The sequence below is a fragment of the Tyto alba genome, unplaced genomic scaffold (assembly GCF_018691265.1).
Source record: "Tyto alba isolate M040663 unplaced genomic scaffold, T.alba_DEE_v4.0 Super-Scaffold_41, whole genome shotgun sequence".
Lineage (NCBI taxonomy): Eukaryota > Metazoa > Chordata > Aves > Strigiformes > Tytonidae > Tyto > Tyto alba.
The window spans coordinates 20,990,426-21,005,026 of NW_024881317.1; the positions used below are offsets into that span (position 1 = coordinate 20,990,426).

Below are 14,601 nucleotides of genomic sequence, written 5' to 3' on the forward strand. Positions count from 1 at the left end.
AGCATCGAAGTTAGACACAGCTTCTATGTGACTTATTAAGAAAGCTGCACAGGTCTTTTGAACATAACTGTTGTGTAATTATGGTTGTATAACTGCTTTGATTCTTTGGTTCTTGCATTCTCAAATGTTCTGTATTTTGGGGGACTTCTTGTTTGTTTGCTCTTTTTCAGATGGAGCAAGACAGCCAGCCCATGATCATGAGGTAAACCTCTTCATTCTACCCTTTTACATCAGTGAGTAGATTTTCAGATGACAAAAGTTTCTAGTGAAGTCAATAAAAACCAGCTTATGCCAGTTGAAAACCCTAATCAGAGGTTTAGACTGTGAATTCTTCCCCTTCCTATGCAGTTTTTGATCAAAAGTTAGAAATAGCTGAGTATGTTTATGCTCACATTAGTATGATGAAAACTAAATTTATTAAGTCTTGGGCAGGTACAGACGATCTAAGATAAAGTGTGAGTGTAGGGTACGCTTAAAATGTAGATCTGGTTTGTAATGTTAAATCAGTGTGTGCAAGTCAGTGTAACTGAGCCTTTAAGTACCTGGTGGGCTAAAGGTTCAATCTGCAAATTTTTCAAAGCAGAGAATTGTAATCATTTTTTGATAAGTAAGCATTGAGGTAAAACATACAAATAGCTTGAGACCTAGATAAGCCTTCCAAGTTAGCACCTTTAGGTTGTTGTTTTGATACACTCATTTTTTGCAGCAACATGAATGTTTGTGGCTTCCTTGAGCAGAAAATAAGTAAACAAATCCTTGGGAGATCTCTGGCACAAATCTCTTTCTGGCTCCTCCTCCCTGCCTTGCATATGTCAATATTGGAAAAGAATAATAATGTCTGGAGATAAGATGCCTATGCTTCAGTTGATGAGACATATCACAAATCTTGTGCGTCCTGGCTGACTATGGTATCTCTCCCCCTGAAGTGCTGAGACTTTCTCCAGTTGTATTACCTAGGGCCACAGAGCTTCTTTCATGGTTACCAATAAATTGCAAACAAAAAGCAATGAAAAATCTTGTTTATACGCAGCCTCTTCACTTGTAAGCAATAGGCCTTTCTGAAAGATCTGTTTTTCTTGGTGAGGTTTTTCGCCTTGGGAAAGCAATTGAGTTGCTTTTTAATGTGTTCATTACAATAGTGACAAGGCTCTGTGCTGCTGAGAGGCAACTGCTGGTCTTGTCTACTTAAAGGAAAATAAGTTTCACTTCCAGGAAAATGCTTTGGTAGCATGTTTTCAATATACCTTTTTATTAACTCTTAAAGTAAGCACTTGCAGTAAAATTAATCTTTAGAAGTAGATGGTCCTCAGGATTTCTGATCCTTTAGTCACTGAATCTAAGCTTGTCTTTAACTGCACAAAAACACATTACTGAAGGCTTCAAGTTCTAGGCTGTGACGTTCACATAACCTTTAAATTATACTGGTGGCAAACTACAAATTCAATCTTACTAGTCTTACTAGTCATCCTTTTAACTCAAGCTATCATTGCTGAAATCTCACATCATAAATGCAGTTAAAAAGGAGTCCTTCATACCCTGTGGGGCTTTTAAGCTTTGTAAGATAGTTATTACTTAGTTCAGCTAGCAATATGGTAGACAGGCATCTTCTTCTGAAAGCCTGTGCCTTTGTTTAGTATTTTTCACCTTTATATTATAAAATTCTACGTGCTTATCACCTGATATGCTTTCACATTTTTTCTGCAAGGGAGTTAAGTATTATGATCCTTCACAGGCAAGGAACAAGCAGAAAAGGTTTAGAATGCTTTTAGGAGTGTGTTCTCAAGTTGTTACTGGAAGCAGGACTAAAGCTTTTTGTTGTCCTCCTGCTTTCTCTCTTACTCACATTATTATTGTGTTTGTGATTAGTATTTATGCTCTGATTAAAATACTTTTTGAAAGAATATAAGAACATAAGGTTGAAGAAACTTTTCCTTCTCACCTCGCTCTACTTACGTGTTTGTGATTTAAGTTGTGTGAATCAGGGTTGAATTAATTTTCAATATTGCATATAGAGATGACCTCCAAAAAGTATTGCAATGAACACTTCAAATACTAATTATAATAAAATAACAAAAGGATGAGGCTTGGGAAGGTGAGAAGAGACTTTTAATAGACAGATATAGCCATGGAGAATGTGGAGACGCTGTCTCGGTGAGGTCGTCTGTGGGCATGAAATAGAATATTCTTCTTCCTCCAATCCTAGTTTCAAAAGTACGACATACAGCAGTATACACTAGAACTGTTAATTGTCATCAGCAGTGACCAAACCATTATTAATTGTTCTTCTTTGTCCTGTTATTGCTTCTTTCCTCAACCTGTTTGATTCAGAGTAGGTCTAGTTTCATGCAGTCGGTTACACAACATCTTACTGGCAAGATTTCAAAGATCTGTATATACATGGCAGGGAGATTAGGCATTGCCTGGTGGTATCTGCAGCCTTTGAAGATAGGGAAATGGCTGCCATAGTATGAGCACACAAGAAGAAAACATTCTACTTGGAGAACTTTTTTATGAAGTAGTATATTTATTATATCTGTTCCTTATGTTGTGTGCAAGGAAGGATGAGCTTAAACCCCACCCCAAATCTCAGCTTTCTCTTTACCATACTTCACCATGTTTCTAAGAGCTTTGAGACTGATTTTTTCTGGAGCCTCCAAACATTAATTTCAGTTTTAATAACCAGATGAGAATGCTAGTCTTTGCTGACAATCTGGAAGCATCTCAATCTTATTAAAGGAAAATGATAGAAACAATAATTTTGGTTCTCTTTTGATTTGAGGGATGACAAAATGATACGCAACCTGAACAGACTGGGCCTTTTCAGTAGGAGGTAATTGAAACCTTGTGATTCTAATCCTGAGTGAACCTCAGAGTGGCTTAACTACTTCAGAGTTCTCAAGAGGATCTTTTATGTGCTGGTAATGTATTCTCATGGAAGAGCGCTGATGGTTTTCATTATTACTCTTGTGTTTAGCAGGATTTCTTGGTTGCCTTTCAGAAGCTGAACAGTTTCATCTAATCTTTTTTGGTTTTACCTGAAGAACCTGTATCCTAGGGCTGCATATGCCCTCTCCTCTTCACAACACCCTCTCCTCCACCATCTATTCTCTAGCAGCCAGTGATGATTAAAGCCAGTGCCTCTTTGCACACAGGTAGCAATAGTAAGAGTGAATTAGAACATCAAAGATAGATGTCCTGGAAGTGTTTTAACCAAGCTTCCTAACTGCCAGCATTTCTTAATGCACATTAATGTTGAGATCCCAGATTTTGGGGTGAAATTAATTCCTAGCCATCTGTGGAGTGTTCAGGCAAAATGAATGCTTTATGCATACTTCTGTATGTGACTTCTCATTTCTAAATACATATTCTTGAGACCTTTTCCCTATAGTAGCAAGTATCAAAACTTCAGCGAAGAGCATGTGTGATCATGAACCTCTAGTGACACCCTATCCTGACTCTCAGGGCCGGGAAGGTTTCTTCCCCCTCCCTCTCGTCCCACCTATTTCTAGTGCATCTTCAGTTGATTCAGGCCAAGTGAACTTTGAGTTGTCACTCAGCAAATACAGAGCATCCCAGCTGTAATTCTACCAGACAATAAAAGTCAGCTTGTCTTTTACTTTAAAAACAACCAACTGACAGTCTCCTCGGGTAAAGACAGAGTACCTGAAGTTCAATCTAGTCTTGTCTGTCTTAATGGACTGCCAAATGGCATTCAGCTCACCTCATCTAGCCACTTTGTGGCAGACACCAATATGATTCTCTGAGCTCAGTTGCTCGAATTTCCTATTCAGCTGTTAAACAGTTAGGTTTTCTATTGGGCACCAAATCATGTTTGACACTATATAATTTTGGAGGATGAGTTTGTGGTACTCTATCAGCAGTGGTGTTTGAGATGTTAGAAAGGCTTTTGTTCTCCACAGACATTCTCTCATGCTTAACTTTGTTTCTATATTAAGTAACATGTTGATTGTAGTTGCTGCAGTTGATCAAATCAAATCTGCATTGGCTTTGTCGATAGCAATGCAGGCTTTAAAGCAAGCATTAGTTTCCACTGATTTTGACATGCAGAAATGGTGACTGAAATATATTACGGTAGGTTTTTTCCTTGAGTCAAATTAAGTTTTTTAGGGTTTTGACTAAGTTATGGAGCATTTCCTGATTTAAAAGTTTTTTTGAAGAAAGCATATTATAATCCCAAATCATAAATTGGCATCAATTCTTCTGCACCTGAAATGATCTCTTAGATTTTAGTAGCTTCAAGTTCACATAGTTGAATTCACCAACTTTATCAGCAGTTGGGTGAAGAGATCTGAAAGTTGACAGGAAACCCTTGACTACGGGCTTTATCTTAAGGTGACAGACTTCTGTGTCTTAAAGTGAAAAAATGTTACAGTGTTGGTTTTGCAGTATACAGGAGACAACAGTCCAGTTCCTTGAAGCTCTCACATTAATGCATACCTGCCATCGCCAGGGTGAACGACTGCTTTCTAACAGCAAAATATGCCTATACATACTCACCTCTGTCCTTCTATGATACTACATATTCTGTAAGCAGCTTTTCCCAAAAAGACTGTTACAAATCGTGTTTATACACTTTCTTTTCAATAGTGATAGCATCCATCAAAATCTTTCAGAAAAGATGGGGCTTTCTTGAAGCATTGTGCAGCTCCCATCTTTTTTGGAGCCAACATGCGCATCTCTTCCAGTTTGGAACAGACACGTGGAATTGGTACACAGTGCAAAAAGTTGCTGATTTTTCCTTTGGCTGTTTTTTCCTGGATGTTTTCTTTTTTGTGTTGGTAGTAAAAGAGGAAGAACCATGAAACTTACTGTGCATTTTGCTTGCTTTATTTCCTGTTTGTTGATACTCCTGTGTAGACTATTTCAGAATGTGTTGGTTGGTGGTAGAATGCTTTCCAGTAGAAAATATAAATGAATTCAGATAGTTTTAAAACTGAATGATTCTGATGTATAATGACATTAGGGCAAAAGGGTTTATTTTAGTATGTTATATGATATTTCTTGATAATGATATTTGGCCTTTATTAAACCTATATCTTAAAAAGCTGAGACACCTACCCTTTGGCCTTTCTTGGTAGGATCTGGAAGTGTCTTCCATTCAGCTCTCTATCTGCCTCCAGTTTTTGGTCTTCCTTCCCTTTCTATTCTCTTGATCAAAACAATTCCATTAATTCCTGAAAACAAACTGTATTTAGTTATGTATTACTCTTTGTTTTGTAGAAAGAAGCAGATACAAAGGAGAGATCTGTTTTTGATATTCCAATCTTCACGGAAGAGTTTCTGAATCATAGTAAAGGTAAGTTCAGTTTTTGCAGGGCCTTCTCTGTACTTTTCCAAAGTTTTTGCCAGGTGCTGTCCAGCTGAAGAGTCCTTGCACTCACCTGTCTCAGTTCAAGTCATGACTTGGGTATAGTTGACCAGTGTATCAGTGTTTCTGATATTACCTTACCTCTGGATGAACACAATGGCTGCAACAGCAGTTTTTCCTGGCTTTGTTTTCCAAAACTATCCTTTTTCGAGAATGTTTCTGATTATTAAACTCCACTTGCTGTTAGTCCAACCAATCCAAGCTGGATCTGCTGTTCTGTAGGATTAAGAAATATCTGAGATACAGTGTGATGATGATTCAGGCTAGTTAGCAGTATTTTATTTTTTTCACCCCTGGAAAGTTTCCGCTGATACATTTTCTATTACTCTATTTGGTTTTTGTAGCTGTATGTCCCAAGAGTTCAGGATTTTTTGCCAGATTTCCTAGAGACTTTCTTGACTGAACAGACTTTATATTCAGATACTTTTCCTGATGATCAATAGAAATGTATTTTTGTAACTGGTATCCTGTCTGTAGGCCTCTTACTGCTGCTGCTAAGCTATGTCATGCTGAATGCAGTTGAAATCAGTCTTGCAGTCTTCCTTCATAATCAGTTCCCCTGTTCACTTCCATTCTGATGCTTTGAATGTCTTCTAATTTGTCTTAGCTCTCTAGAGAGTAAGTCTGTTTAAGTACCTTTGTGGGCACTATTGACGCTCTGTGATATGATGCTTTTTCATATATAAACCAAAACTGTTTGTAGTCATCGGCTGAGCACTCTAGAACATTCTGCTTCGTTGCCCACCATTGCAGATATGTTTTTTTATAGTTTTTTGACTACATGGAAACGGGTTGTTATTCACAGCACGTGAAGCTGAGCTGCGGCAGCTACGTAAATCCAACATGGAGTTTGAGGAGAGAAACGCTGCTCTGCAGAAACATGTTGAGAGTATGCGTACTGCGGTGGAGAAATTGGAGGTGGATGTGATACAAGAGCGGAGCCGCAACACAGTGCTGCAACAGCATCTAGAGACCTTACGCCAAGCACTCACAACCAGCTTTGCTGGAGTCCCGCTACCAGGTGAGACTTTTTTTGTCCTTATGACGGTTTGACATGTTAAATTTAACTTGTAATGTTTACACAATGTTGTGAATTTAGAACATGTGGCCTGCTGCTGTAGTTCTGTGGTCTTGACTGTTTCTGAGACTTTGTTGTATTAGGTAATAAAATCTTAAAATGCAGTACTTCATTTGAACATGGCATTTTTTTACTTACTACTTCTTCTCTTCCCGATAAAGTGAGATGCATATTCAGTCCTTGTTCCCCTTCACTTGTTTTGTGAAAATGTTACTAAATAGGAAAGACAGGACCTGCAGGTTCCTTGATGAAAGGAAAGGCTGCATCTGTATTGTCAGATGCCAGGGAATCCACTTCGATACTGTGAATGCCCAGCTGAAAGAGTGTGTTACAATCAACTGTGAGACCCAAATCAAATAAAACCTTGCTTCATTAGTCCTGATATCCTTGGAACTACTCACTTTATGGAGTTAGAACATCATTTTACAGAGTCTGTCACAAGAAGTGGTGCATGGCAAATCACCTCCTATAGCAGTTTGCATGGTCACACAAATTGTCTTGCTGCAGCCATCTAAGTATTCTGTGGCTCATTTTACTATGTTGACTCTAGGTAGCGGGGAAACACCCACAATGGAAACTATTGATTCTTACATGAATAGGCTGCACAGTATTATTATGGCTAACCCACAGGAGAACGAGAACCTCATAGCCACAGTCCGTGACGTGGTAAACAGACTTGAACGCTAGTGACTGGGTAAGTGTTCACTCTCAGGCTGCTTTTGTTTGGCACCTACTCTGTACCTCTGGCACTTGTTCTGACGCTGATTCTTGTGCTGGTCACCATATTGTACAAGCAAAAAGTTCTCTTCCTCAGAGCCACAGGAGCAGGTTGACTTAATGAAAGTCAAATGGGTTTGAAAATATCCAGCTCTTTAAAGGGTTCTGAAATCCCTCTTAGCTCCAAGATATTATGTATAAAGACATAAATAGCTGTCTGTCCTATTATTCATTGTATTTGTGTAAGGTGAATAAGAACACCGACAGAATGGTTTAAAAAAAGTTTACAATTAAATAACAGGGTAACTAATTTAGAAGAACGTTCCTTTCTTGAGTGAAGGAAATATGAAAAATTCTGCATTAATTGTAGTACCTGATGATCACAGAAATATTGTTTGTCTCAAGGGGTTACAGGTGAACTCAACTCTGTTATGAACTGAAAATATCCTGACTACCTGCTCTGTAGCACCTGTAGTCAGGCTCTTCTGGTTATGGAAGTTTACATGTAAATGAAGCATTGATGTGTGGTTCAGGCTTTATGTAGCATTTGCTGAGACTAATGATCATGTGGCTTTTGCATAGATTATTACTGAGCTCATGATTTTGGTTTTTTGCTTCTGTTTAACAGCTTAGAAAGCTGTAATAGGGAATAGTAGAAAACCCAATCAACAAAGAAATACCAGTCTTTCTGCATTACTGTGCTGCTTTGCATTTCCCACACCACTTACTCCCTCACTTCCCACTTGATGCACAGCACTAGACAGCCATTAGGAGTTTGCCTGCTTCTATTTTGACTACATGCATACCTGCATTCTTTAGGCATTTATTATGTTGAGTTCTACTGTACATGTGTTGAATAGTGTTTAGAAATGCAAATGTTGTGCCATCTGCAAATATGAAGACAGGGCTTTTCATCCTTTCTGATTCTGACCTTTTGTGATACTGTGTAGAACAGTTAATTACACGTTCCCCATTATAGTGTGGCTTAAGCTAAAACATCATTGTCCTTCCAGAGGGTAGCCAGATGGAACAGACTATAGTTCTAAGAGATGACTGAGCTCCCAGCAGAATAAAGAAGTGCCTTTACTGCTGCTATTTATGAAGGGAACAGCTTGTCGATCCAGGTCTGGGATTTTTCAGTAGCTCATCAACCTCCGCATTTTCGTATACTGTTTTCGATTAGCACTCAAGCTCAAAGAGAATTGGGGGATGGGGAGGTTTTACAGAATGTATAAGAGGGAAAGCAGCTTCTCATCGATCAGTTATTAGAAGGGCGTGCCAGGCCCCAAAACATGCTTGTCCTTTAAGCACCTTGCCAGAAAAATCGTATCTTAAGTCTACTAAAATCTAGATGTTGGTTCTCATGTCAGGTGGATTCATATTTCCTAAATGATGGTCAATTTCTTTGTTGCTAAAAATGTGAATATCTTTCTTAGATAAACTGCATTCAGCTGTAATTTGTTTGGAAAAAATAATTCTTGCTCTAGAATTCTTCCTTCTACTTTAGAGTTGAAAAATAGAACTCTATTCCTTTGTTCCCCCTCCCACCAATACCTTCCCCTTTTCAGCAGCAAAACACTGTGAGGCAATTAAAAACGTGATTATATAATGAAACTAGGTGATTATTAAAGACATACATGTAACTGGATATAATGGTCAAGTAATTCATAGGGCTATTAATGACACTGATGTTCAGTTGGCAATGATTAGATTTTGTGACAAAATCTTGAGAGAGAGAAGGTTGGGCTTTATTGGATCCAAACCTGAAAAAACGTAGAGCTTCTCTAGAAATGAGGGAAGCTTTGGATAGAAAAGTTCAACTGGAATCTGATAAACTGTATTAGCAAACTGTCATTGTTGTCCCTTTGTTAACATGTATATGAAATACATTAATTCTCCTAAATGTAATCTCTGTCAATCAAATGGTCGGTTTGAGGTTGAGACACATTAAAAATCGATTTCATAGAAAAATCTGTTTGTTATGATACTTTTGAAAACCACTGTTCTTCACAGAACTGAGGTGGTTTTTGGTGGCTTAGTACATTGTATTTAGTGATTATCTGACTATATTAGTGAATGCTTTTTTTTGTTTTTCTGTACTGCATGGTAAAGAAAACTTCTTTGTGCAAACATTATATGGAGGAGAAGACATTCTTTATTATTTAGCACTCAGTTCTTTGGATGGAAACAGGAATTCAGTTACAGTTCTGTCTCTACAGGCTTCTTTGCTATACTTCTTAATACTGTGTTTTCAGATAAATCATCAAAAAATAATGTTGTTCCTGGTGCCTATTTAATCCCGGCAGTTTGTAGTCTTCTAACGCTTATTTTTCTGTTTCGTCTGCAGGTCCCGTGACCCAGGGATGCTTTACAAAATTTTTTTGGCCAGTGTGGAATAAGAAGCCATGAGGGAAAGACTAGGGGTGGGAGGCAGAATTGCAGGTTTGTCCTGGTCCCTGCCTTTGTGGTTTGTCAGTGAGACAAACAGATCAATGCATTAAAAGGTCTTAAGAAGCCACGGACACCACCCGCTAAACATTTGGAACTGTCCTCTGTGTAAACATTTAAGAGCATGCAACTTCTGTGCAATCTTCAGTTTCTTATTAATTTTGCTGGGTGTGAGGGTGCATACATTCTGTGGACTGGCTGACTGTGGAGATGAAATCTCACAGTTCGTAAAATTAAGTCGGCCTACGTGTTGTAGTAATAACTTTGATGTGTTCTATTGCCTAATGTCTTCTGGTGTCTTTTATTTTGTTTTCATGTTTATCTTGTGGGATTACCTTCTTCCACTTTAGTTTTTTTTTTTTTTGATCTTGTTATCTGATACTTGCAGTACTGGATAGCGGTGCTTGTGTTCTCTGCTATAACAGGCAGTCTTCTTTGGTGCACTGTCTTGTCCTACCCTGCCTGCTATGTTTATATAAGCTTTTCTTAAGCAGAATCCTGTTTTTTTTATGTTAGCCTGCGACTTCTACAATGTGAGTATGCTCCCTGCTAGAGACTGGCTGTGGTTGATGCTTTGTGACTTGATTCTACTATGAGACAGACTTCCTCTCTCCTGCCTCTCTTCAAGCACCTCTCTTGCACATAGCATCCTGCTCTTCTGTGAAGGTCTCCTGTTATCTCTTGAAAATGTTTGGTGGAGCATTTTACTACCGCAAAGGTCAGTGGTAATCAAGATAGAAAATGAGACGTTAGTTCTTCTCAGCAGGGAAAATAGGAATCTCCATTTTAGACTAAAACCACAAAGCTTGTCCTTCCTCTGATGTGTTGCTCAGTCTAATTTAATGTTACTGCCTTGTTTTTGAGAGAATGACCTCATGGTGAGAGCGGTATTCTATAAAAAGAGAAATGGGCAGGGGGATTGCCTTTTTTCCTGCCCTCCTGAAATCACAGTGCTGGGAAGCAATATGTCTGAAAGCAGCACATGTATTTTTGCATGAATTATTAGATCAGAGAAGGTTATTAGCAGCTAGATCCCCATAGCAGCCCACAGAGTTCTACATTACAGCCCGTAAGTACTTTCACCTTTTGTACAGTTAAAGTACGGCCTGTGGAGCCTATAGCATTCAGCATGTTATGTTCCAGTGTGACCTAAATGGCCTTCCACTTACATCATGTAAAACTCTGCATGCTAGAGTCTGTAATCTTGCTGAGCTACACTGCACCTCCCGTCAAAGATGAAGGCACCTACTCTGTGCTGTAACTTATGCAAATGATTTGCTGCCCTTTGTTTCCTGACAAATTGTTAATTCAGACTTTGGTTGGGCACTTGTTGGACATCTCTGGGCTTTATGGTAGTCGTTGAAATGTTCTTTCTTCCACCTGACAATCTTCTTACTCCTCAAGAAATCTTTGATTTCCCTGTCATGAACTGGAGATTGCTTTCATTACCAGAGTGCATTGCAGTCAGCATCACTTTAATGTATCTGTAACGCAAGTATTTGAAGATTAAAAATCAGTTTCTTCTTTTCCCGCGCTGTACACATGGACTTCATGGTTGCCTGAAGCCATCTTCAGGTCAGCACCTTGTGTGTCAGGTCTCCACTTACTCATGGCTTATTGCTGTAGCCAAGCAGCAAGGATTTCCGTGTCAACTCAAGTCTTCCTTCAGGGAGGAAACTCCTTTCTCTTGTCTTCGGTCTCATTTTCAAGACTTCACAAAAAGGAACCTCAATTTGCAGCATTGACCTCCATTTTCCTTAGCATGGACAAGACCAACTGATGTTGGCATGAACTTTTTTAGTGGATTCTGTAACAAATATTGTGCGGGGAAAAAATTTTACAGGTTAATAATGTCTCCAGAAGAAGCACCTATACCTTCATCTCCCGTGTGTATCTTGTTTTTTAGAACTGGTGATATTTGACTTTTATTGAAGTGGCCAAAATGCACTGCATAGCCAAAAGTTGATTTACAAAATTGTGAAGTTCAGTCTGTGGCATCTTACCTCATACCTGGAGTTGTATCCCATACAGACTCTGGAAATTGCTGTGTAATATGATGATAGGATGCAATTCCAGGCTATGACATACACATACCGTAAATAAGGTTTGGGTGGCTGCAGGCTGCCCCTGCTTACATAAATTCAATGTAGCTATCAGCTCGTGGCATACTGCTAGTACATCATTCTGTTCAGTAGTGTGCAAGAATGGGATAGGAAATTTAAGGTGATACTAGCTGGGGACTGCCAAATCTCTTGCTTTTTCACACAAAGGAGGAGGGAGGGGAGGTGGTATGCCCATCTTAAAGCATCTGGAGGAAGGCAAAGTTCTTGCTCAGCAATGATGTGACAGATGATGTTTTGTCTCACTAAGAAGCTTCTTATTTACATTGATTAACCCTATAAAAATGGATTTTGTCTTTCCAGTGTTTCCTGAGTGTCACTTCAGTTTACATTTTTTCAGTGCTGGCTGATTAAAAAAAAGTAAAAAATGAAGTGGGTGTCAAGGAGAAGAGTGGGATAAAATGCTTTTGTCACTTAGAGAAATGTTAAGAGAAATATATGAAAACAGAATCCATTTGCTGGATTAATGTGTTTGGAATTGTTGAGATGCCAAGTTTTCTGTACTATGTTTTTGTAATTAAACTTTGGAGTTCCTTTGTTTTTAAGAAGTTGATGTGCTTGTTTGACACTTGCTTCATTAAAATTGTTCAACATTGAATCCACTCTGAAACAATTTTAACTGTATTTTCATGAAAGAACTGTTACTAGCTTTGCTGTCTTGTCTGAGAGATTTTGGTGACTCCACATTAACCTTTGAAAAGAAATAATGTGCCCATTCCCCCTCTCCATCCTAAGTCTATCTAAGTGAGAAAGCTTAAAGTAGTTTTTTATAGTGATGAAAACTTCAGAGATCTTTGGTTATAGCTGATTGTTATCAGGACCATTCCTGTCATATTTGTTCCCCAACTTGAGTAACTTTAAAAATGTCGTGTTGACATCCTTGTATTCCTTTGTCCTCCTTAATTTCCCACCACCATTACTTATTTTCTCTTCCTCTAAGAACCATCTGTATCATACCTATTACCCCCTACTTGGATTTCCTTTCCTCTACTAGATTTTTTTTATAATCTATCTTCCCTTTTATTTGCTGAGCGTGGAGCCAAACTGTAGCCTCGTGAAATTTGTACTTTGGGTGTAGATCCTCTGTGGAGGAGTTTGGATGACTTCTGCCTGCACTGGTGCTCTTTCTGAGGTCACAGTGCTGTAAGCAACCATGTCTTTATGTTACTTTTGTGGTCACACCTCGCTACTGCGGTTGTCAAATTAATGCCTCGTCTCTGTATACCAACAGGCTTGGTTCAGATACTAACTGCTATCTGGGACAGACTGCACATTTAGATTTACAGTGCTTTGGAGATTTTGTAAAACCAATTATGAAATGATAAAGCTATAAAAAGTAGAAGGAACATAGGGAAATCTATACAATAGCTGCCGAGTGACACAGCCTGCCTGGTCCAGAGTTGAAATTAATAGCAAAACAGGTGCATACCTGGAAGAAAAAATAAGAGCAAAGCAGCATTAAGTTCACTATAAGAGAAAGATCTAGTTCCTTTCTAACCTGTGGTGTTTTACATGGTGTCCGGAGCAGATGGTGGTCAATCATGCTCCATTTAAGACAATGTAGTATAGTGTAATATTTCCGCTGTTTTTTCCTGTTTGCTACCCCCTTGTTTACTCTGCTGCTGGTCAGTTGGACCGTTGATTAATAATCATTTAAGGGAAGTTATGGTGATTTGGGGGCTTTGGGCTCTTTTAAGAGGAAGGGATCACTTCCTCTTTCCTCAGGCAGGTTCCTGTTGATAATGTATTTGGAATCTGAAATTAGGTCTTTTTTTAATCTTTCACTTCAGCTCAGCTGTATCTTTCAGAGTCAGGAGTACACTCAAGCCTATGCTCGCCTTCTAGCATAGAATTTTTCAGCTCATGAACCATGAATAGTTTGCTGTTTCTTTCTTCCTCATTACTCATAGTATTGAGGGGTTTTTTTAACTTTTTTGAATAGAGTAATGATTTTCCATCTTAATTGCAAAATCTCTGGATTTTGTATGTATTGTACCATTTTGGTATGTGGTAAAGTATCCACCTCCATTGTGTAATAGAAGGAATAACACTTACATCAACTGATTTATGGGCTATACTAATAAACCGGTAATTCTTATGCTGTGGGCTTTTGTTTTTTATCACTTAATGTGTAGACACTGATGGTTTGTGTATCTGAAGTTATAAAAACTGGAGTTTGTGAAGGTTTGAAGCTTAAGTCTGAATTACTACTGGTGTGCGGAGGTCTGTGCAATGCAAGTTTTTGAATATTTGTACCAAAGTAATGGCAGGCAAATGCAGCTAGGATATTTCTAAGCACAGTTTTGGAGGGCAGGAAGAAGAAAAGGTGGCTGTACAAATCATACTAGACATGAAAATGCATGGCTTCCTACTCTTAAAGTTTTCTAACTTGGAAAAGCACCTTAGGGAAGAGAGGTGCGATGCTGATGGCACATATCACTGAACTATGGTTACTGTGTGATCGCTATTTCAGAGTTACGTTGGGAGGGAGAGGTGATGAATGATCTACCCATCTTTGACTTAACGTTTCACCCCAGTATGAGGCCACATGCAACCCATGTTTATTGTGTTTGTATCTATTTGTAGCCACAACGCAGTGTTCGGATAGCTATGTAGATTTGAAGAATCAGTGTTTATTTTCTACTATCCAGATTTTCTTTGCATAGGTGTCTTAATAAGGGGAATTTAGTACACAAATGCCATCGGTTCTGTTAATTACTTCATGAAGTACTGAAGTAATACTTGAAAAGATCTGCATGGAGATGGAGAGATAGAGAAACAGCGTAGGAAGAGGGATTGCTTGTTCAATCGAGTGGAGAATTGGGTCATGTGAAAACAGTTAAACCAGG

The 14,601-nt window shown here is 38.6% G+C and overlaps 1 protein-coding gene across 6 annotated transcripts in view; it reads left to right on the plus strand.

The window, feature by feature from the left end:
• Positions 1 to 12,300, plus strand: part of HMG20A (high mobility group 20A) — a 44,725-nt gene extending 32,425 nt beyond the window's left edge. For 5 of the 6 annotated variants that reach the window (XM_042804148.1, XM_042804146.1, XM_042804147.1 and 2 more), the window contains 5 exons: positions 171 to 202; positions 5,242 to 5,317; positions 6,195 to 6,410; positions 7,018 to 7,161; positions 9,532 to 12,300. In XM_042804148.1, coding sequence (XP_042660082.1) covers positions 171 to 202; positions 5,242 to 5,317; positions 6,195 to 6,410; positions 7,018 to 7,154 — 461 coding nt within the window. In that variant the 3' untranslated portion in view covers positions 7,155 to 7,161; positions 9,532 to 12,300. The remainder of the gene's footprint in view (positions 1 to 170; positions 203 to 5,241; positions 5,318 to 6,194; positions 6,411 to 7,017; positions 7,162 to 9,531) is intronic. The other variant, XM_042804150.1, reaches the window with a different exon arrangement.
• The last annotated feature ends 2,301 nt before the right edge of the window (positions 12,301 to 14,601 follow it).